At 42.9% G+C, this 26,817-nt stretch overlaps 1 protein-coding gene across 1 annotated transcript in view; it reads right to left on the reverse strand.

The window, feature by feature from the left end:
* Positions 1-743: 743 nt before the first annotated feature.
* The window catches only part of LOC148037913 (putative 3,4-dihydroxy-2-butanone kinase), a 56,995-nt gene continuing 30,921 nt past the window's right edge, over positions 744-26,817 (reverse strand). Inside the window, exons 12-20 of the mRNA XM_087676921.1 lie at positions 25,150-25,242; positions 24,986-25,047; positions 24,550-24,693; positions 24,432-24,475; positions 24,118-24,201; positions 2,174-2,247; positions 1,962-2,074; positions 1,787-1,882; positions 744-1,619 (exon numbers count right to left, since the gene is read on the reverse strand). Of these exons, the coding sequence (XP_087533047.1) occupies positions 1,494-1,619; positions 1,787-1,882; positions 1,962-2,074; positions 2,174-2,247; positions 24,118-24,201; positions 24,432-24,475; positions 24,550-24,693; positions 24,986-25,047; positions 25,150-25,242 (836 nt within the window). The 3' untranslated portion in view covers positions 744-1,493. The remainder of the gene's footprint in view (positions 1,620-1,786; positions 1,883-1,961; positions 2,075-2,173; positions 2,248-24,117; positions 24,202-24,431; positions 24,476-24,549; positions 24,694-24,985; positions 25,048-25,149; positions 25,243-26,817) is intronic.

Genomic DNA, 26,817 nt, shown 5'->3' on the forward strand with positions numbered 1-26,817 from the left:
AAGCTTAATGAAAGGATGTTGGCAAGCCATACCATCAAAGCACTTTCATATCAACTTGAGAGAGTTGATGTAGTATATGATGAAGATACACATAGCAAGAAACCATGGAATTATATGAGAGATCCCCATAAAATAGGAAGTTTACATCTAAACATTAACTTTATGCAGCCAACAGATTTGAACGAGGTCAATCAACAAACCATAAGGGCAATCATAAGTTGGTCAATGAGGAAGGTGAGACTTCAAGGGCAAGTTTTAAGTCATGGAACTAATAATGGAAGCTTTATTAACCGCAAGGCAAAGTTTGGAGGTTCTTTAAGAAGATGGGCTGGATGCAGAGTCATGTCATTTAGCTCATTGGAATTTTGCAAAGGTCCAATATACTCTTCTTTTAACTCCAAGCTCACCATAGTTTATCCATATTTGCAAGCCTTTTAAAAGTTAGTAATTGTCAATACACATTAACATTTTACATTTAAAATTGTCCTTAGAAAGGACTAGAAAATTCTTAAATTCATTAATTTATTTGGAAACTTGATTATAGAGTAGAAAAACGGGCCTATTAACCAACTCAAAAGTCTTTGTGACGTGCCTTTGTACATCTCATACATGAATTCACAAGGGGATATTGATCAATAATGCAAGATGATCCCATGAATCTCCCCAACCTACCCAACCCTCAACTCGGTAATTTTTATGGAGGGACCCCTTTTCCAAAATGTTTGACTTGACTTAGATGTATGACCTGCAAAGCTCATTGATGGTTCAATTTCACATTCAAAAGGCAAATATTTAATACGCTGGAAAGCATTACAAGATAAAGCATTTGGGGCAATAATGCCGATTACCACTTCCTACTTGTGCATCAGTTGAGTATCACCAATAATGCCAACTATGTGTCATGTCAACGTAAGATTATTCTTCAAATTCGATTGATACTGATATTTCACTTGTTTGGCACAAGTTTCCTACATTTAAACGAATGATGCAAGACCCAAGAAGTTTTCTTCAAACTTTGATTGCTTTTCGCCTGCCTTCGACTAGTCAATTTCCGCGCCTTCTTAAGTATCCAAGCATATACTATACTCGATTTTACTCTTGAAAATTTGAACGTAGCACACGTGACGACAACATTCCAAATTTAGCCAAAAGACAGGCTAGACTCTAGACTCTAGAGTGATCGGACGAGGACTCGTTTCCCGTAGGCTGCAAAAGATTCTTGTGTAGGTAGAATGTACAAATCCGGAGGGAGGGGGCACCAACCTTTTCATCTTAAAGGGGCCGCCTGCTCTTAAAAAGACCGTGCGTGTTTAAAGGAACTCTGCTGGAAACACTTGAGCCGATGGATGAAAGCCACTCAAGACTCGCAACTTAAAGAATGATACATTCGCTCAACTCACCATGGCTTTCCACCTTATTCCAAGAAGAGAGTAGCACAAAATTTACTCTCACCACTAAGCTCTGCAGGACTCTCCTGTGATAATTACTTTGGCCTACAAAACTTGGTTGCACGTTGTAACTGCGACGGCAGCTGCATGAAACCAGGCAGCTGCTGCCATGGCACCAGGATCTGGGACGTTTAGAAGATTCTCCACTGGAATATAGCTAGATCGACCAGCCTGCAAGTTCAATAAAGCACAAACTTGTCGGAACCCACAAAAGAACCCGCTAAGTCTACATTTGCCTACTGCTCGTCGCCAATTGAGCATCCTGGAACTTTGAAAGAGGAATGCTGCTTACACTGACATGTGAGAAGTGGTATATCTTGTCATTCTAATTTTCTTACCTGGGCTTGCATACTTTTAGTTGACTCTGCACCTGCCAGTGCAGCCTCTGCTGCCAAAAGAAATGATTTTGACCCTTCTTCACCAGAATTGAGTTTCTGGATCCCAGAGAACGCCGTCAGTAAATTTATTTTTTTTAAAGGCCAATATTAAAAAAGATAAATTTTGGCGTCTTACTTCACGAAGGCAAGTGGCTGCAGGTATTAAAGCATCTAAAAGCGTTCGATAACCCAACGAAGCCCCACCATATTTACTGACAGCAGCCAGAGATGCATCCAGAGCAGCGGCCCCTACAAACACCAGGATAACGCAAAGCTATGAAAACTTGCTATCATAAAACTAAATTTGCATAAAACAAAATAATAAGAATAGGCTGAAGAATGCCTTACAATCTTTAGCACATAAAGCCGGTGAGTTATGCTCCTTTAACCAGGCATAAGCAGCTTTGCAAAAGATGTCATATCTGAAACCATTTGGGAGCTTAAAATTTTGAGTGTACAACAAAAGCACGCCGTTTTACTTTCTTTTCATGAGGAAAATAAGTAACACAAACAATACGAAGGTTCATAGAATCATACATTCCACCAAGGCAAAGATTCATCTGGTCATGTTGAAACACAAGAACTACATACAACTGCAGCCATAATGGCCAAATGGTCAAATGTTCAACAAGGAACGCAAACGTCCATTGGAGCAGGGTGTGATGCCACTGTCTAAGCTGGAAGATTAGTTGCTGGCCTCATTGGAACAGAAATGTGTCATGTCACTTCTGCTGATTTTGTGAAGCATGCTGCATGCTGTTCGACTTCCGTCCTCAAATATGCAGGAATGCCTCCCTCTGAACTCTCTGCCAGCTCAAACACGGGATCTGCCAATTAATGACACTTTTGGAAATCTTTGGTTGCCAGGATCAGGCTGAAGCCTGAATGGTCAAACCACCTGGTCTAAACTCTTGAGTAATATACAAAGCTGCTCATCAAATCACATTGATTGAGGTGGCTTAAAGTTATCCAAGAAGAAAAGGAACCCAATTCTTGGAAGGAATTTAAGGAGACGTTCAACAAGAAGTTTATGCCTTCATCCTTTGAGGCCAGTGTGAAACAAAAATGGGATGAGCTAAAGCAAAGCCAAGGAGAACATGTAGAAATATACATGATCAAGTTTGCAACTCTCTCTCTCTTAAAATTCTCTCTAAATGATGTTTCGTCCAATATGGAGTATGGAGATGAGAAAGTTCATCCATGCGTTATATCCGATGGTATGACAAGATGTCAACATGAGAGAATCAAATACTTTAGAAGCACCCCTAGAAGCTGAAGGATTGCACATGCCACGGATGCTTGGGAAGTCCTCCAAATAAGAAACACAAAAGAAGAAATCTGAGATGTTTGACCTAAACAAATCAGATCAAAACAAGCTAAAGCATAAAAATGGAGGTACACCACCTTTGCCATCCAAAGAGAAGCTAACATATCAGCAATTAGTAGAACAAACAAGGGAAGGGAAATGTTTCTCTTGTGGAGAAAAGGGACACATTGCTGGTCAATGCCCTAACAAGGCAAAGGAGGAGAAGCAAGCCCAAAAGCCACCTCAAATGAATGTTGTACTAGAACCCTTAAAATAGGATGAAACTCCATCAAAGAAGAGAAAGCTTTGTATGGCTTGTGGTAAGATTGCTAATCAGCCATTGAGGAGGAGGGTGAGCAGGCTTAAGTGTCTCAATCCATTGATGGTCTAGGCAAGGGGGATACGAGCAGCAGCATTCTCTCTCACCACTGGTATTGAAGGTGTTCGTGTGTCTAGCCAACACGAGTATGAGCAGGCATTCTCTCTCTCACCACTGGTATTGAAGGAATGATAGTTGTGAGTAGCTGGAATCCATCATCAACAGAATTCATGTAGCTCCTAGTGGCGCCAATGTTACGATAAGCAGCACTGTCTTAGCTTCACAGCCTGCACTGAGTAACCTCTGAGCAGGTCACCATAGGTCAACAGAGGCCATGCAGGGCTCACATGTGGTAGATAATTGATGCTGCACAGGTCGAGGCCAGAGTCATCAAGGGGGTTAGGCGGAGCCAATCGCGTCAGCAATTCAAGCATTTTGCACATGTTTCAGGCTAGACGTTGACTTGGAAGGTGCTCTCCAAGGTCACACAAAACAACGCCCAAAATTGTCACATTTGAACAGAAGCAGAAGGGCTGCTTGTCAGAAGCAAGGGGGTTGGTCAAGCTGAGGGCTTGCTTCCTTGCAGAGAGAAGAGGGTAGATAGAAGTTACCATTCGCTGAACCCATGGCCTCTACTCCCCTCACCCTAGCAGCACTGTTCAAAGCAATGGCTGCCCTCTCCTCATGACTCATTCCCTCACAACAAGAGTTACCACAGGATCAACTATGTGTCGAAAATTCAGTATCACAGGATCCCGGGCAGCAGTGGGAAGGAGAAAACTTGATCCATGAGTTAGTAGCCGGTCCATCTTCCACCTTCAGGGACTCCAGTGCAGGCCGCATAGCTCCCACGGCCGATACTATCCCACAGATCAGGTTCAATCCTGATGCAGAGCTCGACATTAGAGATAGAGTGGCGGCCTTGGAGGCATCATCTCTGCCATGCCGATTGGTAGGTGACTGACCACCGATGTACGCATTGAAAGACATGCTACAAGCAGCTCTCACATGCACTCCAGCGACAATTACAAAGGTAACCCCATTGGGAAAAGGGTTCTTTAGGGTCAGCTTTAGCACATCAGAGCAGTCTACAAGGGCACTTGCCACTAGCCCATTTGATCTCTGAACTACAGTTGCCTTCTTTGACAGATGGATTGACGGCAAGGATTACTCCACGCTCAGAGATGGCATGGCTATCACGATACACCTCCCTGCCCTTGATGAGTATTTTTTGCCTCATATAGCCCAAATTAGCAGAGCTTTTGGGCATGTCATTCAACAGGACAAGACCTTCGTAGATGCAGTGGCAAAGGGATGACCTCAGCATCCATCAGTCAGAGTTATGGTCCCTACTTCAGCATTGGGATCCCTTCCTGGAGCCATCAAGATTCCATTAGTGCACAGAGGGTGTATGATTTAGACAATATATTACACTGGTCTCCTAGGTCAGTGATTTGCTTGCAAGATGGTAAGCCACCTTGTAGCATATTGCCCCAGGATGGAGCAAAGGAGACAAAATACTAGGCCTCGCCCAAACTCCTTTCGAGATGAAGGGGGAGGGCCCTTGCCTCACAAGAGGAGTGAGAGGGAGCGGCAGAGGCCAGAAAAAGAAGGCAAAGATAGAGAGAGGGACAGAAAGAAAGATCTATTAACGTCTCTAGAAGGCCAAGATGTAGTGTCTAAGGTGGCAGTGGCCAAGGGGTTGGCTATACTAAAAAAGTCTGTAACTACTCTCTGGAGGGGCGGACGTGGTTGGGATTGGCTCCAACCCTGTAACAATGCTACTTTGCGCCGTTGGAGCTCCAATAAGAAAAGACCCACATATCTCTGGTCCTCAAAGTCCATCACCCGTCTCAATGGTCCAAAACCCTCCTTAAAGAGGCAATGGTAGCAGCCTCAAATATCATAGTATACAATACATCTACAAATGTAGTGTTCCTCCATCTCTCGCTCCCATCTACAAAGCTAGCATATCCTCTCATTTGCTGCAACATGACTCCATCGACCTGTCTCAATCATTAGCTGATGTGATGAGGTGTGGATCTGTCCAATAGCAACTCGAAGCCCATGAGAGAGTTGAGCATCCATATATCTTGGCCTCACTATGAGACCATCATGGGAAAGCTACAAGAAGTGACACTGGTATTGTGCCATCTTCGTGCCTAATGGGAAAGGGGGCTTGGACCAAGTCCTCTCTGTCTCCATTTTAGTGATGTCTGCTCGGATCGCTCTATTCAACTCTGAACAGCTAAGACTCAAAGTGGGACAATCAAGGCTATAATTGAACAATGGCAATCTGTCTATATTCATGCCATGCAAGTTCAGTTACGTGCTCATATGTGCGTACCAACACTGTCTATCTCCCTCTGCTACAAGCTATCTTGAAGACTCCAAAGCTAGCCTAGGGTATCGGTCTTTAGGTAGCTGCCATATCCTCTGGAGGAAAGTGATTGCCTGGAATAGTGCCTCCACTACCATGGATGCTGCACCCAACTCTACTCGGATGATCTCTTGTGGTACTAAGGCTTTCGCCCTTATCATACGTGCTATCATCATGACCGGCGGTCTCTCCATATATTCCCAGCCATCATAATGTTGTGCTTCAAGTCCGTTACAATCCAACCTCCACTACCATGGATGCTGCACCCAACTCTACTCGGAAAATCTCTTGTGGTACTAAGGCTTTCGCCCTTATCATACCTGCTATCATCATGACCGGCGGTCTCTCCATATATTCCCAGCCATCATAATGTTGTGCTTCGGGTCCATTACAGTCCACGAGAGGCATCCATCTAGTATGATAAAGGCTTGGGCCCCAAATGGCTGCTCCATAGAGTAGTGTGGGCATAACTAAAGTGTCAAAGAGCCACAATTTGATATGGGGCTCCTGGAATTGTATGTGTGCACACTATTGCTCTAGAGTGCCCAAAGCTACATATGCCCGTGCAAGCCTAGCCTTTGAAGTCTCCTTCCATGAAAATTGTGGCCCTTTGAAAGTGACCCCGAGGTACGCATATTGTCTAACCATTTCCATAGACTGACCATCATACATAAAGTGATGGTCTCAGCATGTCACCCAAGCTGCTGAGGTGTTAAAGACCATAATTTTAGTCTTCCCAAGGTTAACCTTGAGGCCTTTCTCTTCACAAAACACATGCAATGCATCCACATGTCCTTGAAACCCCTCAGGTGAATTTGAGATGAGCACATTATCGTCTATATATAACAAAATTGGTATCAATACCCCTCCCACGCTGGATTCCATACCACCCCATCTCTGTATGTAATCTAAAATCTCGTCAATGTACAATCCAAATAGCAAAGAAGAGAGCGACAACCTTGCTTTACACCAACTGTGCTAGACACTGAGTCTATTGTGCCTCCAGGCACTCGTACTCTACTTGTCACTGTCTCATATAATGTACAAATACACCACTACATATTCACTCGGATCCCAATGGTTTGCAACCTTTGCATGAGTCTTGCACATGGTACCATATCAAAAGCTTTGCAAAAATCCACAAAACAACAATAGATTTTTTGTCTTTATGATTGTCCCTCCTCAGTCAAGGCCCTCAGCATGAATATATGGTCTAATGTATTGTATCCTTGACGGAAGTCAACTTGTCCTGCAAACCGTATCACCTTTGTTTTAGCCCACCAACTCAACTCATGCTCCACAATAGAGGCATATATCTTGGCTAGCATATGGCCAATCATAATAGTGCCGTAATTGTTAGCGACCAATGGATCTCTGCTCTTAAAAATTGGCACTATTGTGTGGTTGCACCAACTTGCTGGAAACCCCTCACATACAACTCTATTGAAGATATTTGACGAGATAGGGGCCAATGCATAACATGCATGTGCAAAATGTTCTACCACAAGGCCATCTTGATCATGTGCTCTCCCATTCTAACCTCCAAATGGCATACCTAACCACTTTTTCCGTAAAGAATCCACATTGTGTTGGCCCAGAGTTTGATGGATAGGGACTCTCCTCTTGTGATGGAACATCGTATAATGTACTAGCATGTTCATGCCATACCATAGGTGATGTCAACTGAATTGGGGATTGTCTACCATGAAATTTCCTCCATGCCTTCTTGCTGTCCTTGCTCAAAAAGAGATGATACATCTCAAACTCTAGTTTGGCTAGATAACCCCTCTTCTTTTTCCACACCTAGTGCAATATCCCTCTGTAGGTGGGTCCTAGTATGTCTGGACTCATCATCATACCAAGCATTTTGAGCATTTGCGTGGGCAATAGATCCCATCTTACATGGGAATGCCTCTAAAACTGCTGTATGTAAAACCTTCCCTAGAGATTTAATGACATCTTCCAATGGTTCATATTGGTCTAGCTGGCTTAAGCCATCTCATACTGCATCACTATAGATATACGAAGTTTGCTCTAGAAACTCATAGTGCGGAAATATATGTACCTGTGCGCATGTTTCATGTATTTGACCACATGCTAGGGTGGATTGCATGGTCGGCTGCTATACCGATTGGCCTGTCAGATATCTCCAAAAGCTTAATTTTTGGAATTAATACTGGCAACCCCATTACATAGTCCACAGTGTTGGCTCCCTTCTTGCTATTCCAATAAGTGAGAGCATCTGCTCTCGGCCATCTCAATAAGCCATTGAATATGGCTAATCCATGAGCACTTCCTAATGCTAGCAAATGGGTTCCATATGATGTCATCTCCTTATTTTGAGATGTCCTATCGCAAGCCCTAGTTCATCCAATTCCAATTCCTTCAACATCTCATGCTCAGTATCATTAAAGGCTAATTGCTCTTGTTCGAGTATTAAAGTCTCCCATTAGTAGTATGTCCCCAATGCTTGCATACCCTGCCTGACCCTCTAGTTCCTCCTGGCCTACCAAGCTGAGGCCTATAAACACTCTCCCATTTGTATCCCACATGTCTGGTAATCTAGAACTTATACATTGATGTGTTTCTATATACATAGCTATATCAATCCCACAGAAAGTATCCTCAAAATATCCTGCATCAAGTCTCGTTGGACCATTACAATTCTAAAGGGACATCCTTAACGTCTCATAGGCCGCGTATCGTCATTGTGACCTTCGGTGTACTATGATTGCTCTGCCATCTCTATAAACAGCATACTTGCCTTCTTTACATGCCTCCAACAATGTTGGCATGCTAGCCCTTCTATGCTCTAACTGTGCGGATGTGAGATCCTCATTCGCCTTTCAAAGGCTTTCTTTTTGAGAGGAAGGCCCTCTTCTTATCCACATCCTCAAATTTCAGCATGAGGATCCGACCTCTCTCACTTGGATCACCTACCCTCCATGCATTCATAATGCATGTCTCATTCACACCCATTTTAGCACAAAGTGTTTTAGCATCCTCTCGAGGGGTTTCTTCTTCAGCCCATCCCACCACATGAACACGTAATGCACGGAGTTTTCTTTTTGCTTCCTCTTCTAGTGTTGTGTTCATCATTTCTACTTTGTTTTGAGGCATCCCTTTGTTTCTTTTGACTACCTCGATCCATTGTGCATTTTCTTTCATTGTATGCTCAACATTTTCTACTTTCTTTTGAGCTCCCTCTACCACATTCACCCATGTGTGCATGTCCTTTTTTAAACTTTCCACCTCTTTCTTTAAATCCGGTGCAACTGGCATTGTTGTTTGTGCATCCATCATTGACTTGTGTGTAACTAATTCTTTCTTACACGCCTCTAACTGCCTTTTCAATTCAACGATCTCCATATCCTTAGCTGCTATATCAGATTTCAATGCATCCATATCTACTTTCCACGCATCACTTACTTTGTTCAAGTTATTTGTCATAACAACCTGCAAGTGAGCCTTGATTTCTTTGTATTTTGCATCATCCTAACCATTAATGCATGATTTCCCATTTGCATCTATAACAGCACTTAGCTCCCTTTTGAATGTCTCCTGCAATTTGTCATATATGTCCTTTTGCTTTGTATCCATGTCATTCATCACTTCTTGTTGCATGCTGCCCCACAACTTCATACATGCTTTCAGGTTTGCCTCCATTTTAGCATTTAATTTATTTCCCCATGTTTCCTACATTGCATTCCTCTCACTTGTTACCTTGTCAACCATTGGTATACATATTGCTGCAATCTCAGCTCTTATGAGGGCTTTTATATCATCCAAACCATTTGTTGCAATCAGCCTTTACATCTTTGTCCATTGCTTGGCACTTGTTGCAATCATCTTTAGTTGGAGTCTTGTACCACCCCTCTGATGCAGTGCCTCTTGTGGTCAGCCCAATTGGTTGTGTGTCAAGTTCAGTTTCATGCCCACTGGTTTCTCTTTCAGTAGTCTCTGCCATCTAGCAAACTCACACATCCACTCAATGCCAAGAAAGCAAGCCATTCTGCCTGTTTGACTGATCAGCAATCCCCTGTTGGGAATAGTCTCACTGTTGTGCTGGAACCAGACTCACTGTCTGTCGGTCAGTGCATTGATCATGACAGGTATCCGTGTCAGTACCCCTGGAGCAGTCACTGCCACATCAACACATTCACGTCAGTCAGAGCCTCCCCATCAGTCAAAGCCGTCACTATCAGTACCCCCTTGTCAGTCAGAGCCATCATTGTCGTATCAGTACTTCATGTCAGCATTCATGCATCAATGCATCCACCGCGTCAGGTACATTCACATCAGCATTCACGCTCCCATACAATCGCGACAGGTACATTCAGTCGTGTCAGACAAGTATATGCATCAGAGACAGGTCGTGAGAGAGAGAGAGAGGTGCACAGTCAAGCAAGCAGCCAGCTACCTATCAAAACTGATCATTGATTCAGTTCATGTGTCCCTGCAGCCAGGCATCACTCTGCAGGCCAAGAGATGATGGATAGTTGTTAGGGATCCTAGGCTTGCTGTACACAGGACTTTGATTGCACCATGTGATGCAACAAAGATAACTGTACTTGAGGTTCCCTCTCCTAGGCCATAGGTGATAGAGGCTTAGCCACCTACTAGAGCACCAACAACTAAAGCGGTAATGACTTTCCCATGTGGGATGGAGCAACTAGCTCACACCCCCCAACCTTGTGAGGCAATGAAGGATGCACCTTGAACACTTAAATGATCCCGTAGTTGAGGCCTCCACTAAGCAATTTGTTTCTCACGTCCCAAATACTCAGTAGGAGGTAGCAATTCCCATGGAGAGAGGAGGATCTAGTTACTCATCAGAGGGAGGGAGGGAGTTGGGAGGAGTTTGGCACAGATTCAAATGATTCTTTAGACTCCTTTGAGTTCCCATCTCTTCATAAGGCTGCAGAGATTGCAGCGATGAGACAAGACAGAGTATACGCTAGGTGGTAGAAGAGATAGACATGGTCCATGGAGCCACGCCGGTTTGAGAGTCTTGAACGATCTCCCTGAGGATCCTCTCGTGGAACATTTGAGGCTTTGGTGGAAGACTTTTCCACCAAGGACGGAGCCTCATGAGACAAGATCTCCATAGAGCACTGGTCGGAGGATCAGTGGATTTTCTTATGCTACAAGATCGTCACCTCTCGGAAGAGAGGATCTCCTAGTGCAATGGAAAGCTATTGCTTAGACGAAGTTTCACATATTGGGCGCCTGTTGTAGGAGCCTCAGAGATATAGAAAGGTGTAGGCCTTTGTGTTAGTGAACATTGGCTTCTAGTAGTACATGATTTGGGCATCCTTATAGCAAGGAGAGCACTCTCTATATCTGTAAGAGTGAAGGAGGTGTTAATAGGCTTGCTGGTCATATAAGCCTCTAATTGCCAAAGGCAGAGAAGACTTTTTTGGACTACACTCACTCAATCTCTACCTCACGATGTAGGTGGGGATTTTAATATGGTTGAGGCCTTGGAGGATAGAAGGGGCAAACACACAGATACCATTAGAGGAGGAGAGCAAGCAGCTTGGGAGGATTTTATTTTCCATATCAGAGGACATGACCCTTGGTTCATGGCAGAGTTTGGCAAATATACAAGTTCCTTGCACTTCTCCAAAAGAGATAGGACAACTGGTGCCAAAATCTTCTCCCGATAGGATAGATTTTATATAGATGATTGGGCTTGTGACAAGGGGGGTCTAGTCGGTATTGTTCAAGGAACCACTTTATCAAATCATGCACTGATATAGTTGGTTCTTATGGAGGAAGCCACAAGAACAGGTACCAGCATTAGAATCCCTTTACACTTGTATCATGACGATGAATTGAGGGAGGATATTACCGGGATTTGGAGGGCCAAGTCATTTTTAGTGGGTAGGGCAGCTAGGAACTTGGATGAGAGTTTGTAGGAGGTGAGTTCCTTTCTTAAAGAGAAGGCTAGGAGCAAGAGCAAAGGTCTCTTAGAGAAAGAGAGGGCTGCTAGAGCCTCATTTGCAGCACTTCAAATGAAGGAGGAAAGACAACTAGGATGTAGGTGGGTGGTAGAGAGGTTGCATTCAACCAAAGCGGAAATAGATGCTATGAAGGAGGCCAAATCAAAGCATTAGTACAATGCAAGGCCCTCTTTCTGGACACGAGCAGGAGATAGGGTGAACAAAGAATTCTTTTGCACCACAGGTCCTAGACACTCTAGATAGGGTGTTAGGCAACTTGGAAGAGTAGATGAATCCCTTGCCCAAGGGCCACAAGAGGTTGGTCATGTGGCCACGAATTATTACATTGCTTTGTTGGGCACGACATTAAGGCCTCCAAGATTGGAGAGGCATAGAGAGATTGTGTGGAAAACTACCAAGAGAGTGGTCATAGAGAGCATGAGGATACATTTGATGGCCCCATTTTTAGAGGAGGAGATTGTTGAGGCCTCGCTAGCACTACCATCAAGTAAGTGCCCAAGGGACGATGGATTGGACAGCATTTTCTTCTTGAGCTATTGGGATGTGATCATCACAAGACTTTTAGTAGCATTTCAAGAGATCGTGGCATTAGGAGATATGCCGGAAAGGATGTCAAAGGGATTGATTCACCTCGTCCCAAAGGGTAGCAGAGACAGATTGGAGATCACCCAATGGAGACCAATCACTTTGCTTGGAAGAACAATTAAAATCCTACCCAAAATGATCAGCTTCAAACTCTCTCTCTTGATGCCATACCTCATTTCCCCCAGCCAAACTGGTTTTGTTCAGGAGCACAACATCCTTGGACCTTGACAATATTTTCATGTTTTGGGAATCCACAACTCTTGCACGATCTAGGGGACAAAATCTCATTGTTTTTCTTCTCGATTTTGAGAAGGCCTATGATAGAGTTGATTGGGAGTTTCTAGAGGGCACCATATTGAGAATGGGTTTCATAGAGCAATGGATCATAGGTGTATTGGCTCTATATTCATCAATTCACAATCAGGTCCTTATTGGTGGAACCAGAGGTGCCAAATTCAGTATTCAAAGGTTAGTGAGACAAAGATGGCCCCTTGCAACTCTCCTTTTCTTAATTGCTGCAAAGGCTATGAGCTCCCTCTTGAGGGATAGGAATATAGGTATTCAAGGCATCAGACTTCTCGTTCCAAATTTTGAAGAGTCGTTAGATGTAGAGTTTATAGATGACACAAGGCCCTTGTAGTTGTGATGGAGGTCTTCTACAAAGCCTCACAAGCTCTTATTAACTGGCACAAATCCTATGGACTTTGGATTTGCGATACTCGGCAAATAGACTGGAAACCACACGAGAGTTTCACTGGGGTCCCCCATGGCACTTCAATGAGATATCTAGGCTGCCATGTAGGCATTGATATTTCTTCAAAGCAGTACTTGGCACCCTTATTACTTAAGCGTAAGACAAAAGCTACTATATTGGAGCACAGCAAGACTATCACTAGCAAGCAGGGTGGTAATTGCAAATCAGGTTCTATTAGCCACCATGTGGTACATAACTTCTTGCCGGGCCTTCTCTAGGTCATGCATTGGCCAAGCGAAGCAACTCATCAAGAATTTCATTTGGTCAAAGTGGAGATGGTAGTCTTGCGAGGGCTAAGGTAGATTGGGATGTTATTACATCCAGCCTATGGTTTGGGGGTTATTGACCCCCAGATAGTCGGTAAAGCTCATTGTGAGAGGCCGCCTTGTGAGTGGAGGAGCCATGGAAGAAGCTACTATTATGGAGATTAGAGCCCATTGTTCCTGCTCATGGAGGGCTGTGGCAGCCTAGCACACACTAGCTATTTCAGCATATCCAAGCTACAAAGCTTGGGAACAATTTTCAGGTTAGATTTGCTGCATCTATTATATGGGCATGGAAATCAGTATCTATAGGACTTCATCAAATTGACTCAACTGGTGTTGAAGAGAAGTTGAGGCAGCTAGTTCTTTTTAATTAGCTACTCAAGACACAAAGAGGCTACACCATTGGGGAGAGGACCCTCCTATATTGGGGGAGGTTCTCACCACAAGTAGCTTCTACAATGGGGGAGTGGTTTGCCTTTCAGAGGAGCTGCCGCGCCCATATATAGAGACAGAGACTTCAAGGTATCAAGGGGCCCGGGGGTCAAAGTCAAAATGGAGAGTATTAGGAAGGTGGTACCCCTTGAATGGAGAAATGACACTGTGATAGATTAGACATGGAGAGGGCTCTTTACTAGAGGAGAGATCCTTCTTGCAGTGGTAGCAACCAGTGGAGAGAGTGTGTTTACTTTTTTAGTAGAGATGGATGGAAGACTTAGGTGAGAGGATTTGGATCAATTAGAGTTCACAAGATGCTCTCGACAAAGAATTAGAGTTGTGGCTCATTGTGATAGGACTCGGTACTTAGACCCAGACCCTCAAACTTGTAAGGAAGATGGATGGAGACATTGACCATATAGAAGGAGGCTGCTACAAAGGCTTCAGTGGGATCCTAGGGAGTGCGTATGGAGAGATCCATTTCTAGTGATGCCTCAGGATGTCCCCTTCTTTGGCTATACCACTAGGCTGGGGAGGAGAACACAAATGAGCAAGACCAAAGTGATGTCAGCTATGCAACTGAGCACTAGACTATCTAGGGTATATCATAGCCTTTTCTTGTAGGCTTCTAGAGGAGATTGAAGGACATCTTTAGACCAAGAAAGATTTCACTCTTTCTTTGATTACTAGCACATAAGAGTTTAGCAATTGGTACACAACTTGGCTATGGTAGAGACCCTATTCCTTGTGCTAGATGTGGGGAGCATGAGGAGACTCAGAGGCATTGCATATGGGATTGCCCATGGGCTCAAGAGGTCTGGAGGAGAGCCCTCAAGATGGTGTTTCATGGCACTATAGATTCTATGATTGCTATGTGGGAGATAGTTGCATGGGTCACTGACAAAGGCCCGGCTTGTACGTATGAGGATCTACAGGGGTGTCAAGCTTATCTCATCTCGAGGAAGCTCGTGAGCAAGACTTTCATGCCAGATTTCTCATAGATAGTATAGACTCAGGGGCATTGTCACAAATGGGAGCTCATAGCTAGCATTATTGCTTGGTACATATGGATAGCCAAATGTAGCCAAGCTATTGGATTTTTGGACATACCTACCACAGAGACTCTCTAGGATCTGGATAGAGACTATGCATCCTCTTCGTGGGGATAGGAGAGAATACAGGGCAGCTCGAAGACTATGAGGAAGAGGAGAGATGCTTTTCTCACGATTTTCCTCTTCCAAACCCACATGGTTTGGCACTATAGACCTCCCAATTAGCTATTCACTCAAGCTTTGTAATAGACTTTACCTTGTTATATGATTCTTGATATGGAAGTCCCTTACAATGTTGCTTTGTGCTAGTTTTTTTAGCCTTGGGACACTTTGTTCTGAGGTGTGTTAATAGAATTTTTACTTCTCTCGGAAAAAAAAAGAGATTGCTAATCAGCCTGTTCACATTCATTTTGAGACAACAGTGCTGGTTCTCCTACATCACACATTCATCATGGCTGATCTGAAAGCTAAAAAAGTATAAGAAAAAATAACAAATCTCGCAAGGTCACCAGCTTCTCTGGAAAAATCTATTTGGAACCTCCCATCAAGATGGATCTCCTCCCTGTGTGAGCCTATTGTGCACTTCTTGCATTGATCCTGCTGACAGTGAACCCAATAGCTAGTCAGGAATTCTGGCTTAGAAGTGAAAGAAAGGAATGCAGGGGCCATTGCCTCCGAACCCCAGCCACCATTGCCAATCTTTGGTCCTACTACCATTGATCCTACTCCCACTGAACCCAACAGCTAGTCAGGAATTCTAGCTGAGAAGTGAAAGAAACAAATGGAAGATCATTACTCCAAATCCCAGCCATCACTACCACTCTTTGGGTCCTACTCACCCTTCCAAGCCCATAGACACCTAGGCACTACATCTATTCATCATCTACCCTTCAAAGTTTGGACACCTCTGTAACACTAAACATAGACCAAGAACCATCCTCTCTACAACTTTGTCATTTTTGCTGGGATTATAATCCCCTACAAACTGGGTCATCTATCTCAGCAGGTGAAGGGGAGGAAAGTGCCAAAGAGGCCAACTAGCTTGTCACAATTGTGTGAGTAATCTATCCACACTCCTTATTGCTACCCATTGCCTTTCTTAAGGCATCCATATTCAAGTTCCTCCAAAGCTTAACAAAGGTGCATTGACATTAATACCTTAATTGGCTCATTTTGGAAGTGAATAGACATGTGCCGTCAGCAAGCGAAACCCAAGGTTTGAACTCATGCACCCACAATACTCAATCCACACTCAAACCACTATGCTACAACCCCATTGGCTTAATTGGCTCATTTTAAACAGCCTCAAAACTTCAAATGCTACAAAGTTTGTCCCATAAGCAAACCCACAAACTGTGGTCGGTTCCTCATGTATAAATAGATTGGCTACATGTCCATTTGCATCCCTAATCATTATTTTATCCTCCATCATCTGGTGCCTGATTTCCACTATTTGTCCACACCCCTCTCAAATTTCAATGGATATCTCAGCTCGTGATGTACTGTCCAGCCCATCTCAAGCCTAACAACCTAATCAGCCCTGCCCTATGGCCTGCATTCACTGATCACATGTCCACATCTTTGAGCACAGCCCTTTTGCATCATCTAGAGCTGTCATCCAGCTTGGAGCAGCTGCTCTTTTGCTGGCAGCCTGCATTTTGGGTCAGCCCGCCAGTGTTTTACTCAGCCAACAAGCCACCATGCCATCTCTTGCATAGATCACCTGTTCTAGACATTCTACTCTACATTTACAACAGCTGATCAGTTTCAGAGACTGCGTGCTGTGTTTCAGAATCCATTCAAGGTCTGACAGACTCTCAAGGCTGTTTGAGAGTCTTCTTCCAGCTCCTCTATGCACTAGTCCACCCAAAACACGGAGGTTTGATGGTCATTGTACTCAGATTAGCGTACTCTCTTTGATCATTCATTTTCATAACTCCGAATTCTCTTCACCTTTGAGTTCTACTACCTTCATTGTGTTACTGCTGTAAACTTTTGAGTTTTATCATTTTTGTTGGAGTATTCCTTTACATGATATCATAGCTACGTTCACTCTAAAGATGCCTAAGTCTAGATCTAAAATCTTAATATCAAAGAGAAGTAAGAATGCAACATGAACAATGCCTTCATCACCAAAGTAATCTCCATCACAACCTATGTGGAGAGCTAAATGGGAGTGGTACTCTCAATGGTCTTGCAGAGGCTATGATACAAAAAGATTTAATAGATTGGTATGCTCAATCCAAAATGTATGAGATCACTCCTAGAGAATATGAGATGATTCTTATGCATTGAATCAGACAAACCCTTGGAGAAGGCCTGAATGCTCCTAATCCACCACATACAACACCTGGGGCACATAAGCCCATAGACCAAGCCTACAAACCAAAGGATCTTGCAAGATCGTTGGAGCCTCATATTAGTGCAAATCTCCCAATTGGAGAACCACACTAAATGTGTACCATTCTTCAATCCAATTCCATCTCAATCAATCGACCAAAAGTGAACAAGTTTCATTTGCTAGTCCTTCTTGTGGTGCTTCTTTGGTATTGCAAGATACTGGGGTAAATTGTCAAGATCAAGAGGTGATCACAAGAAAAAGTCAGGTAAAACTTATTGTACCACAGATTGCACACATGTCTATAGCTAGTGGACCATCAACTTATGTTCTAGTGCATCATCCTATAGTTGGGCAAAGGCCACCGGTTTCAATGCCGCCTCCTTCAGTACCATATGGTATTATACTGGACTCTATTCCTACCTACCCTCGGTATACATCTTATATCACACCTCAAAGTTCACACTCCACACTAACCTCTGCCAAGAAATTAGAATGCATTCACTGATCGAACTCACTCTTAGAAAGCAAGGAATGCTTTTGCCATTGTTGAGTTTACGCAAGGTGCCTTGCTTGAATTTCACTCACTACTTCAACTTTTTGACCTAGCATCTAAGCAATGGAAACACTTGACTCACCACTATGTGGCTTGGGATGGGACCCCTTGTATCAATATCGACCATGATCTTCAAGAGTTCAAAATCACATATCAAGATCACCTTAAGGTTTACTAATTGTGTTTGCCATTGTTGGACTTTCCAAGTCCTTTGATGACCAAGTCACATTGTTCCTAACAAATTACCCCACAAGTACTTCAATTTTGTACAAGAAGTGATCTCGCAACTAATCATGCATATAAGTTTGAGTGCCAACTATTGCCTTATGCAAGGTTCCTTGACCAATTCCATAAGAAAGCTCCACTTACACCTATAGATGGGGTCGTCGTTTCACTTCTCAGAAGGTAAAGAAAGAATGCAGTTAGCACAAAATCAAATGGGTATCAGTGTTGGGCATAGTAATAGGGAATGGCCGTCCCGAGGCACTGAAACGCGGGAACGCCGTCCCGAATGGATGGGCCGAATGGGGATGTCCCCTGTCCCGTCCTCAACAGCCGTCCCCCCATCCCGGCCGTCCCCTATCCCATCTCCTATGTCCCCAATTAGGGGACTTCTTTTTTTTTTTGAAGTGGGTGTCTTTTAGGGGGTGGTTTTTTTGCATGTTCTTTGGTAGTATACATTCACCCACACACATTGTAACATGGGACTGGTTTTGGGGATAGGGATGGGAATAGGGATAGGCCCATGGCAACAAGAATAATAAATTCCCATCCCTTGTTACCATTAGAGGGGGCTCTAACATGGGGATGGGACAGGGACGGGAAGCTACAAAATGGGCATACCCTATTACTATGCCCACGCATCCATCCACCACGTCATATGCATACATTTTCAAAAGCTATTTATGTATGTCATTCCCTCTCGTGTCCCACCCCCTATCCCGTTCCTTGCTTTTAGCCGTCCCCGACCCCGACCCTGACCCCGTCCCTGTCCCCGTCCCCCTTCTCGTTCCCCGTTCCATGTTACTATGGTGTTGGGGCAATGAAGAGTGATAATGGTGATGAGTTCAACAGTCAACTCCCATGATTTTTTCAAGTTCCTATAGGAGCAAGTCATATAGCCCCAACTCCCCTCTACAAACTCTTCTCTCAAAACATAGTTGTAGAGCGTAGAAACAAGGTTGTCATGAACAAGGCCCAATCTATGTTGTTCGCAACAAAGCTCCTTGAGTACCTCTAGTTTGAGACTATTATACTTTGATGTACCTCCTCAACCGGTGCCCCATTGTGGCAGTCTCTCATAAGATCCCCTTCAAGGTATTATAGGACATTCATCCTTCTATTTCTCATTTTCAAGTCCTTTGGAGTCGTGTATACACGCATACTCCTCATGATAACAAGATGGATAAGCTCATGCACAAAGCAAAGCTCTTGATTTTTTTAAGGCTACACTTCTAAAGCCAAGGTATATCACCTATTCGATCCTAAAACAAACTATATCCTTCAAAGAAGAGACGTTGCATTTGACAAGAGGGACTTCATGCAACCTTCTATACTAACCTTAACCTTTGAGCTTATCCCTTAGCCTACACTTTCTAAGATAGTGTCATCTAAGCCTCATCTTATCCTTGCTCCTAACCAACCTACAGAGTCTTCGACTCCCAAGCCCCCTCCCATTGACTCATTACTTCACTAGTATCAAAAGACCATGCGGGATTCTAGGATCCTTCCACTAGATATAGTCCCAAAGGGCCCTCGAAGATCTTGTAAGCTAGCATTTACTGCTTTATCTATGTCTATCTTCATGACATATTACATAGTGCACTCTAAGCTGATCGGTTGGCAACAGGCACTAAAGCATCCCCAATGGCAAGAGGCCATGGAAAAGGAGATTCAGAGCAATAACCAAAATGGAACTTGGATTTCAATGGATCATTTGTGCCACAAGAAGATTATTAGGATTAAATGGATCTTCAAAATTGAATTGAAAATCCAAGCTCAACCCTCCTACATTCACAAGCAAGCTGCAAGTCTAGCTTCCATAACTTCTACTTCAACTCAATGACATGGATCCTCCTCCAAGGTCAAGTTGTACCCTACTACTCTATATCCAAGGCTAATCTACCACCCTCCTGTACCATGAAGAAAGTGTTTCTCGAGCCATTGAGTCCCTACTCTTCTCCTACTTCCCACTGCCTACTATAGAAAATCCACATCTATATCTCAATGAAGCTTTTTTGTCATGTAACTCAAGCTCCAATCGCTTTCAACATTAGAGATCAAGGCTTGCCTTTACATCCACTAGTATATTTGCACAAGGTCTTGTATTCTTGTTGGATATGCATGTCAAATGGTCTTTCATACGGGTTAAACTACATGACTTATCCAAACCAAAATAATCGTGTCTCCATTTCTTTGATCCACTTAAGCCTTCATATTCAAACATTTGAGTGATAAGCCTCCAAAACGGATTCAATGCCATGATATTGTATTTCGATGGATCTATTTTTGAAGTCAATAGATTGAAACTTTAAGGTTGGCAAAGAAGAAGAATAAGAGAAGGAAAGGAATAGGAAAAAAAAAAAGAAAATGAAGAAGAAGACATGAGAAAGGAAGATGAGAAGGAGAGAGAGCTAGAAAAACAATCGGGGGAGGGGAAGGTCATAGAAACATAGCTCTAGGAAAATGCAACACAAGCAATCAAAACTCTTTGAAGAGATCGGATTTTACAGCAAGTCGCGGAAAAAAGGGTTGCCCAAAATGTCTTTTTTGCCTTCTCATTTCTATATGTAATGGACATACGATTTCAACTTGCTTGAAACGGCATTTCAAGTACATTGTACTATGGCTCTGACATGAGGGACCCACACAAAGAGCCCTTATAGACTTTTCCTCCCATGGGACTACCATCAACTACACTTCCTCCTTCAAACTTGGTTACATGTACCCACCCCAAGAGGGTGATCTTAGATAGAGTCATATAGTTCAAGAAAGCTCATTGCCCACATTCCTAGATGCAAGATAGAGGCAACTACCATGGATAAGTCTAGACTGTCATCATGTGCTTCTCAAGGTGCCCAATTTGCCACATTTGTAATCACATTCACTGTGCGTAAGGAATCCATGAGGGCCATCTTCTAATGATATACAATTCCCTATTTGAGTTAGTTTCTTACCAATAAACTTGTTTCCACCTAGCATCATTTTGCTCTCTCACAAGATGGCAAATTTTTGGAGTTGTAAGGAGTTTTAGTAACTAGAGAGTTGTTGCAAATAAGGAATGAAAAAATTAGAATCAAAATGAAATGGATTCAGCAAAATCTTGAAGTCTCAAGGAATCCTTGAAGGTTTTTTTAAAGCTTCAGCCTAAAACCAACCTTCCTTCTGTGGATAGGTGGTAATTCCCTAATTTCAACTTAGTTAGAGCAGCAACATTTATTATAAAACTAAGAAATATAAATTAACTCACAATCTTGGATAATCGACATCATATTGGTCCCAAAACCGGCGCCCCTTTCGGTATTTCTTTAACTTAATTGAAAAATAAGTTCATGTACAATGGGATTTTCCCAATCCCTTTCAGTATTCCAACTCCCCTTATTATCCAAAATGACTAGTAAGTCTCCAATTTAATTTGCCCCTTGATTCGAGTAGTCAATCGGCCTTCACCTACTTTGATGGAGATGGAAAATGCCTCGAATTCATTGATTTGCCGGTCCGTCCACTTCAATTTGACTGAAAATAGCTTTAGCCATGTTGAATCCAAGTCTTGGAGCTTTCAATTTTTGGCACACTTCCCGAGGCTACTGCAAAATTCTAATTTCTATTGTAGATTAGGGTTTACAGCAAAGAAATCTGAAATCTCTCAACCTTTGGTGTTCTCAATGTTGTAATCTTCGGAGCAAGGCTATACAAAGGCTGGGAGATGAAAGAGAATGCTGTGTAGAGAGAAATTTCAGAGTTTCATCGTGAGAAACACTAAAAACTGCTGCTGCCCTGCTCAAACAGCCATGGAAGCTATCATCTACAACTTAGAACCACTAGAAAAACTGTTGCCCCCTCTTGTAGGTTGTCATCTGCACCAAAAAAACCTTGGGTTGCTGTCACCTACTCCTAGAGGGCTCCAAACTGTTGTCACATGCTATAGAAATGATCCCTAGTGGTTGCAAATCACATCGGCGGCCTCTTCTTGCCCTCTAACAGCCTCCTTCTCTCTCACAATGGCTAGAATAGACTTCATCAGTCCTAAAAACGTTTTTCCCACTTGCATGGGCAAGTTTCGCCAAGTGACAGCCTTCTAATCCCATTTTCAACATTATCTAGCCTATTAAATATTAATTTTCAATCTTTAAATACTGAAAATTAATCTAATAATTATTTTGATGCCCAAAAAAATAATCTTGCTGGCCAATAATTAAATTTGCTAGGTAATTTCTATTCTCGAGTATCTTTGAGCCATCTTTGACCATCAAATTGATATTAGGTACCATTAAATGCCACTTCTCTAGTATCACCAATTGGCATTTATGGTTAAATGAATGACCTAGGCCAACAACCAATTGCCATCGGATACCACCACGTGCCTGTGCAACATAACTTATAGCAACTTTTGCCTTCAACATCCTATGAATTTTTCAGGTCTTAGGCTCGTAAATTTACTCTAATAATCCCAATTACACCTAACATGTGCAACATTTACCTAACCATGTGATTAAAAATTAATCCGCATGTTAAGTGAGGTTTCAAAAATACATGTCCTCATGACACATCCCACCATCCAATTAACAACTCTAATGCTCATGGCGAGGATTCAAGACAGTGCAATCTATGAAATGACTAATGTTAGTCCTCAAAGCCTAGCTATCTCATGTCATGTGAAAGCCACTTTATTATAGGAAAACACAAGCAACTACAATCTATCCTCATCTCTTAAGTGTACCTTATTAAACTCAAGGGAGATACAAGGCACTACATCCTAGAAGCACCTTTTTGCCTTTTCTTAAGATTGTAGCATGTGAATAACGTTGTACTATGGCCATTAGATGTCAATTGATGTTTGCTTGAATGCCAACTTGAGCTTGTATTTGGGGAAGGGACAAATCTACTCTCTTCATTGCTCATCTCTTTGTTGCCACAAAGAATTATCAAGCTCTTGTGATGATTTTCAAGCATTAAGGACTGATGACTTTAACACATTCACTAAGATTAGCACATTTTTCACTAGGCCCAACCATGAAAGACTAGGCAAACATATATGCCACCAACCAACACCTACTGCAATGTGGATTAGCACTGATGCAATGGTCTTTGGTCCAATCTAGGTTGGATATAGCTTCTTTAAAAGTATGTCTAATACCCTCAAGCAGTTAAACTTAGCCTAGAGCTATGCACAGCAGTTAATACCAATTCCACAATATGAGTCATCTTGAATCCACTTGTCAGTGAATGTTGTACCAATGTCTTAGGGTATTTATGGTTGTTAGATGCTACAGCATCTTTACTTTCACGTTTTCTTTCAGTCCTTGTTCATTTTCTAAAATTTTCCTTGGCTTTTCCTCATTTTTATCTTTTTTCCTATCGTTCTTTTCACATGTTTCTCTTTTCTCACCTTGTTTCTGTGGTTTCATATCAACATGGTATTGGTGCCTGGGATTGTCTCTCATTGATTCTGTGGGCATTGTGGGCTTCCACTGCTTTAAAGCTCTCTCAATCTGACACAGTTATTTTAAATAAACCCTATACCCTAATTTCAGGCCTGCATAATAAAATAGTAGATATAAAATAATGGACATATCTACAATAGCATATCTAGCACTTAGTCCTTTTCAGTAAACATTGGCTGGACAAATATAATGCATGCATGCTTGTCTGGTGTTCATACTAGGTGCCCCTAAAACTCAACTGCAAGGGTGTTCATGTTCAGGAAACCTCAAATAGTAGAATAATTATTGCGTGCAATGATGTCAACTCATGCTCTAATGAGAATCCACTATCTTGTACCATCCGAAATTCTGGTGTCTATTAAACAGAACACCACTAATGGTCCACATGGTCAACCTTGGACAATCACACCCTTTGGAGCTGCCCAAGCCATCCAGCTAAACACATGAAACTTGGCTTTTGAGGATTACGACAAAAGAGTTCCCCAAAGGCCTATGTGTTGACACTCTTATCTTGCTTGGCCACCATGTATACTTAATAATCAAGACTGTTCACTTCTTGATTCTTCTCCCACCTTACCCCAACTTTCTGTCTCAGATGGGAAATAATTTCACTGGTATAACCGATGCACCTGTTAATGAAAGCAGAAAAGACTACATCTCAAAAGTACTCACATTACCCCACTTGTACCACCCATGACTCGCCGAATGGAAAGACCTATTTCATTTACAGTTTCCGCAGCATCATTCAGAGGATAACTGCAAAAAGGATCCATTTTCAATCAGCAATGAATATTTCAGCATTCAAGAACCTGCTTATATCTTCCAAACAGTTAAGACTTTTTCTTCCATGTGCTATGGGACATTACATTCATGTCACAATCTCTTCCATGTCACCTCATAGACCTTAAATTGATCTTTTAGAATAATTTTGACAACATCATTCCTCCCTCTATCACTCTCTTTCAAATGAGTGAAAAGCAACTTACTGGTGTTTTAGATCTTCAAGTATTGCACTGGCACCTTTGGACATCTGCAAATAAGACTGCATATTAAAACCTGTGAAGAACATGTTTCCTGTTGCATACAAGATTTATGGTGTCCTACCGTTGTTCCACAGTCCCCATCACCAACTTTACTGTCCCAATCATTCAGTAAGTCTTTTATTTGCAGAATAGCCTCTGCTCCAGCATGAATAGCCACTTCCAAAGTATGACCTAATGCAGTCAGTTTCTCTGGACGACAAGGTATCTGCAATGAAGAACAGCTCTCAAATTAAATGAGCTTTCTATTATGCCACATAGTAGCTTCACCACAACTTGTGCATGTGTAAGATTCTGATAGATAACATTTTGATACACAACTACTACCCTAACCAGAAGAGGAAAAGAGCAAATATGTGCAGAAACTTGGCAATTGTTGCAATGTTTTGGATACGACGACTTGTGATGAAATTGCAAAGTCGCACTGAGGGACATATGATCCTCCCAGCAGCCAACGCTCCAATTTAAGCGTGAAAATAAAAAAGAAATTTAGCTAGTACCACGTTGTATGTAGATGGGGCAACTGGCAGAGGAACAGGAATTGTTGTCTGTGGGCGAGGTCCTGTCAGTGCACGCTTGAAAAAGTTAAATTGGTCTTTTCCAGACAGCCAAAAGCTTTTAACCAATTATCACAAGTACAGATATATGAGAAAGTTAGCATCACCATCAACTCCAACAGGCCAGGCAGGTGCCTTGGTTGGTGAATCCAGCCTTGGTAAAATCAAATCATCCACCTTAAGTATGGACAGAGAGAATCCTGAAATCAAAAAATGGGCTAATGTCAATACTCGGTAGACAAAACATCATGGTAAGTATTAGATGCTTACAAATATAGCCATATTACAGACGCTACAAATAAATCTAGCAACCCAAGGAGATGGGAAGGACAAAAATTAGAAGGTGTTGAGAACTCCAGAAAACTATGAAGGAAGTGAGGGCTCAGACACTACTCTCTAGCAGGATATGGGCAATCTTGAAGTGCATCAAGCATGGGTGACACAATTGAAGCCTAACTAAAAGTTCCTTGCAACACATCAATAAATGAGTTGCAACCTCAACCACATGCCACTCTCCATCATTCCACACTCTTGCAGCTCCCTTCATTCCCTCGCCCCTGTGTCCCCGTTCTGCAGGGCCCCCTGTGCTGCTCCAGGCCTCCACCTGTCATCCCCGTGGCGAACTGCGCCCCCCCTCCCCCGCTCGGAAAACCTGAAAGTCTGCCCCCTCCTCGCCACCACCCCCCACCTACCACACGACCTTTTCTCGCTTTCAAGCTCCCCCTCAATCTCCTTCGACCACCCCCCCGCCCCCCCGGTTGCTCCCTCCGTCTGCAGCAGCATCACCCCCCCCCCCCCCCCCCCAATAGCACAGCAGCTTGATTGGTAGGTTCTCAGCAAGGACGCACAATGAAAACCTCTGGTCAGACGCCGGTGCATTCTGCGACGAGTGCCCCCCAATCAAACACCTTGCGCATCGTCCTCTCTGAGGAACAGCTCTTAGCCGTCCATGCCACAGACTTGGAACTAAAAGAAACAACAATCCTTGGTCAAGTCGTAGGACACTTCCCATCTAGGGCCTAGCTATGGGATTGGCAAACCACATGCTTTCTCTTGGTCCATACAACCTATATATCATGCATGGAAAGATATGGATACCACCAAGAGCAAAAGTCCACTTCATCTTCTTACATAAGTCAACCTCATGAAAGCATTCACCTGGATCATAATCCTGAATATCAATATCCTTTCATAATCATGCATCCAATCTATCTGTGATAATACACACAAATGCATGGTTGTTTTCTTTTGTGTGTATTGGGAGTGTGTGCATTTTTTTGGTTTCTCTCAACCTAGTATCACCCCCCCTTCCAACAAGCTCTCACATCCAAGTTGAGAAAGTCTAATGAGGCCTGTGCAGCCAGAGTTCTAAAGAAGTGGATAGTAGCTCTCTTGGAACTATCACATCCAAGAAGAGGAAGTCTAATGAGGCCTATGCGGCCAGAGTTCTAAAGAAGTGGATACTAGCTCTCTTGGAGCTATCTGTTGATGGCATTACTGGCCATCTCAACAAGGACTCTCTATCTCTGCAAAGCTTTGAAAGAAAGAGCTTTAGACATCTCTGATCAAGAAATCCCACAATCCAAGAGAGTGGGCCAAAACCATCTCAATAGAGGTAGTGAAATGTAGCTCAAATCTCATAATAAGTTGGGTCTTTGCAAGTGTAGTGCCCCTCTACCTTCATCTCTAGATGGCATACCTAGCATGCTATAATCCATGTCTACTTAGATTGCTACTTCTACTCCAAATCCGGCCATCTCCACAAATAACTAGTG

The sequence above is a fragment of the Lygodium microphyllum genome, chromosome 4 (genome assembly GCF_053477565.2).
Source record: "Lygodium microphyllum isolate KBCC chromosome 4, Lygodium_microphyllum_v1.1.10, whole genome shotgun sequence".
In the NCBI taxonomy this organism is placed as follows: domain Eukaryota; kingdom Viridiplantae; phylum Streptophyta; class Polypodiopsida; order Schizaeales; family Lygodiaceae; genus Lygodium; species Lygodium microphyllum.